At 45.7% G+C, this 4,520-nt stretch overlaps 1 protein-coding gene across 1 annotated transcript; it reads right to left on the bottom strand.

Annotated features, from left to right (window-relative positions):
* Positions 1-3,088: 3,088 nt before the first annotated feature.
* LOC147438325 (uncharacterized) lies at positions 3,089-4,264 on the bottom strand. Its single transcript, XM_086486736.1, has 3 exons — positions 3,530-4,264; positions 3,306-3,445; positions 3,089-3,185 (listed from the first exon to the last, which is right to left on the bottom strand). The coding sequence occupies exons 1-3, from the start codon at positions 3,710-3,712 to the stop codon at positions 3,089-3,091; spliced, it is 420 nt and encodes a 139-aa protein (XP_086342862.1). The 5' UTR covers positions 3,713-4,264.
* Positions 4,265-4,520: the final 256 nt, after the last annotated feature.

The raw sequence follows: 4,520 nt of genomic DNA, 5'->3' as shown, positions 1-4,520 counted from the left end.
CTCTCTGTCTCTCTCACGTCACGCGGCAGGCCTACCTGCGTTCATGGCATTCAGCTCGCCCCCTCCTCATCCTTTCACGATTCGTCGAGAGAGATTCTAAGGATTTTGGAACTAATGGATTTTATTTTAAAGCTCCCACTAGTAGAGACGCTTAGTATGTGTGGTGGATTTTGAAAAAAAAGAAGAATTAGATCGAATTTCAAGAAGATGCTCTCTCTCTCTCTCTCTCTCTCTCTCTCTCAGTTTTTCTTTCTCAAAAGTTCTACGAGGCGGCGCTCTCAAGGTCGGTGGGCGGTTGCTTGCCGACGGTCCCTCTTCCATATTAGGATCGTCCTACAGGGCAAGGGGGTTGGAGTCTCTCTCTCTCTCTCTCTCTCTCTCTCTCTCTCTCAGTCACCTGTTATTGTGCATCCCTGGTTGCTCATCCCATGAGAGCTGGGGAGAGAGAGAGAGAGAGAGAGAGAGAGAGAGAGAGCCTGCTCCAACCGGTTGCCTTGCAGGAACAGTGGGGGGGGGGGGGGGGGGAACGATGGGCGCAGGATTCTCTCACGATGAGGTATGAGGGGGGTCGTTCAGGTTCGCAGAGAGGGAGGAGGGTGCAACAGAGGTGCTCTCTCTCTCTCTCTCTCTCTCTCTCTCTCTCTCTCTCTCTCTCTCTCTCTCTCTCTCTCTTAGGTGCTGCAGGTGGAGCGCGTGCATGAGCAGCGGCGGTAGCATCTAGCGAAGAAACTAAATTTAGAAAGGAGCCATATTAAACCTAATCTGTGGAGATTCCTTGGAAAAACCAAGGCCAAGGAAAGCTACAAGGGAAAGGGTGAACCTCGTGAGGGCAGGTGGCGCGGGCTTGGCTAATCGAATAGTTGGTGACCAGGTGAGGGCAGCTTGGCAGCACAAAGCATGCGGGGCAAGTGGCAAGCAGTGTACGAGGGCATGTGGTGGCGAAGTAGGGGCAAGGTGGGGAAACAATCCAACGGACAAGCGTGACGCATTTGGGTGGACTGGTCGTTGAAAAGAAGTCTGGTCTTTATGCTCGTTGTTTAGAGTTCGATACTTGCTCTTGAAAAGTAATTTTAGTCCCCACGCAACGCAAAATGAGGGATGAGCCTCGAGGATTTTATGAAGATTCTGAATAAAAGCTAGGAAAAGGTCCGAGTAGCAGATGAGCCATTAGGGAGCAATACACACACACAAAAGTAAACTCTCATGCTCGCTCTCTAGTAATAAAAACCCACTTATTAGAGAGATGCCTTGCGAATATCCCCCTCCCCCCCCCAGAAAAAAAAAAAATTCCTCATGGGCAGGAGCCACCCTCACCCCTATGCGAGCCAGAGAAACGTCTCTTTGCCTTGCAGCCCCTCCTCGCGCAACCACTGACAAGAGTGACACGTCCCTAGCGAACAAGCTTCAATGGAGAGCTTGGGCCCACCACTTCAGAGAGAGAGCTCTCTCAGTGGATCATGGACGAGCTACAAAGAGAGTTGGTTGTGCATCGCCCTCTCCTGCACTCCCTTAGAGAGAGAGAGAGAGAGAGAGAGCGTGCTTCGTGGGTTGCTCACCATAGCTAGCATATAGACTTGGAGGAAGAGATTGGAAGTCGTTTTGGGACTTCCACGAAGTTGCAAACAGCACACCGACATGCAAACTGGAAGCACCAAACCGCTCTCCACTCTCGCTACCGTGTGTTGCAAGCTCTCTCTCTTGCTTTAGAAGTTCCCATCCCCATCAAGCATGAAACAGAACCTGCACTGATTCTAGAACCGTGCACACATATACATGCCAATAAAGTAGTTGCATACCTTAGGACTAAAGAACACGGGATCTTGAACGAAGACCCTGTCATAGGATCCATCGTGGGGAGCTAGAGGCACGAGATGCTAGAGTTGGTCATCCGATTTTAAAGAGACATGTCCGAGTTTTCTTTTTTTCTCCTAATTTATTTTTTCCTATTGGAGATTACTTTATAGGATATTGTTTGGGCATTGTGGACAACGAAACGCACACGCCCGCATGGTTAGCTCATTGTGCTGCCACAACCTAGGTGGTGGGTTCATATGGAGAGTGCTTTTTTGTTGGGCGTCAGTCCACACCTTGAGATCTGTGCATGTGCCTGTCCGCCTTTGATCCCATGACGGAGGCTGCATTGAAGACCCGTGTTCAAGAGATTCTCGGTGCATATTCTCCTACCCTCCCACCCCCAAAAAAGGATGCTATCACCTACTCACTCCTCTCTGCCTTTGCCCACACACACAGACCAACTACACCATAGCTCATCGCCATGGGATGCAATGAGAGAGAGAGAGGGAGCTATGCTACTACGTAAGCGAGGGCAAGCGTGCACATGCACTACAACACGTCGCGTGAAGGCGCGCAGATATACCGACGCGGGTACAAAAGAATTTTAAATCCCCGACGTCGGTATAGATGCTGAAATAAGCGTCGGTATCGTAACAACGGTATACACGTCAGTATAAGCGGTGGAATTAAAATACTTTACAGACGTTTATACCGAGGCAGATATCGACGTCTATATAGAGGCAAATACCGACGCGTATACAAAGGTGCATACCGACGCCTATACCGAGGCGCATACCGATGCATATACAAAGGCACATACCGACTCTTATACAAAGGCACATACCGACGCCTATACAGAGGCACATACCGACCCCTGTACAGAGACGCATATAGACACCTATATAGACGCCTATACAGACGGATATACCGACGGCTGTATCGATGCCTAAACCTGCAAATTTTGTTTGGGCAGACAGCAAGTGAAGGTGCTGCTGCATAAACTGCAGCAGCAGTAGGCACTTACTGTCTGCCCAAAAGGAGAATTACACCAACCGTACTCCACCTAGTGGATTTTATCCACTTCTCTATAAAAAGTACCGAAATCATACAAAGACTTGCAAGCACAACCCACATAAACATCATTGCGTACATAAACTTAACCATAAATTGTTAACATCATTGCGTAAACATAACTGTCTGTCTGTAAGCATAAACCTCATTTTATAACCATAAACATGAACGAACGAAGTTATTCATAAACAAACTTGCGTAACCATAAACATCAACCTTAAGTTTAACCATAAACATTGTTTGCATTACCATAAGTTAACCATAAACATACATTATCGTACTTCTGTAACCATAAACAAATTTGCATAACCATAACATAACTATAAACATCAAACATATGATAACCATAAACAAAATCCTAAATCTGTATACAAAATAACAAAACTATGCATGAATGTCATAACACTGCTAGCAATATATGTACATAAATAATAATTTACAAATCATGATGTGGGCGATGACTCCCAATCAACCGCCTCTCCCTCATCCTGCAGAGCAGCTGATTGAGTAGAGTAACGAGTCCGTGTTTGTAAGCATACTTCTCCTCCCGACTGTTTGGAGGACGCTTCATGGCGAGCTCCTGCAATTAAGAAAAATGTAACTATATGATTAACAAGACTTTAACATATACATGTAATAATAATAAGTAACTTAGATCACTTACGAACTCATATCGCAAAGTGTCGTATCCTCCACTCCCGAGATGCGACAATCCAGCAGACTCCATGCGTGCTCTGGCCGCGTCCCTCTGCTGCTGCAACCTGTCAGGATGCTCCTGTAGCTCTCGATGAATGGATGTCCACTCCTTTGCATCTAACCAGTCCGGCTTTGCCAGATTTGTACGCATCCCTTGCCTCTGATTGATGATGGGACATCGTCCCAATCGCCACGCTCATGATCCATTCATTTGTCACTGCGTCATACCCCTCAGCTGGCCTGAACTCCCTATGGATGGTACCACATATGTAATTCTTTCTTTCATCGTCCTGAGCATCCCAATGCTCCATCACTATATGGGCAAACTGGATAGTGCACAGCTGTAGAATCCGCTGTCACATGGCCTTTCCGACCCTATCCATAATAGGAGCTCCATCTCTAGTCCTGTACACCTTGGTTTCCAACATTTCTTCCATCTCAAATTCTTGGAGAGGAGGATCATGTGTTTGTGGTGTGGACTCGATTGGTGTTGGTTCGTCCGATATTCGCCTTCTTTGTTGCGTCCGTGAGGTAGAGGCAAGATCTATGAGAGGAGACTCGTGACCAATCTCATTGCCATGAGACTGAAAACGTAGATCTTATTCTCGTACTGTGGAAAAAAGGCCATTCTTACGTATGTGTTCATCACAAATCTTTCGTTTTCGAAAGATCTCATGCTTGCAATGCATACAAGGACATGCCATTCTTTCCTCCATATTCAATCTAAATAAACATAGAATAAATTACTTTATGCACATTTGAGTCGTAAGCAAGGAGTAACAAACCTTAAATCATAAAGTGCTAATTAAGGAAAACTTTTCATAACTAACATTAAATAATAACTTGAAAAAGTGAGCAAGCATTAAATACTTTTCATAACTAACATCCATGAATAATAACTTGAAAAAGTGAGCACTAATCTACCATAAACTTAACATATAGCTAACAAATCTTAAACC

Source organism: Adiantum capillus-veneris, chromosome 17 (genome assembly GCF_014529385.1).
Source record: "Adiantum capillus-veneris isolate H3 chromosome 17, ASM1452938v2, whole genome shotgun sequence".
Taxonomy (NCBI): Eukaryota; Viridiplantae; Streptophyta; class Polypodiopsida; order Polypodiales; family Pteridaceae; genus Adiantum; species Adiantum capillus-veneris.
This window is presented reverse-complemented; position numbering and strand designations above follow the sequence as displayed.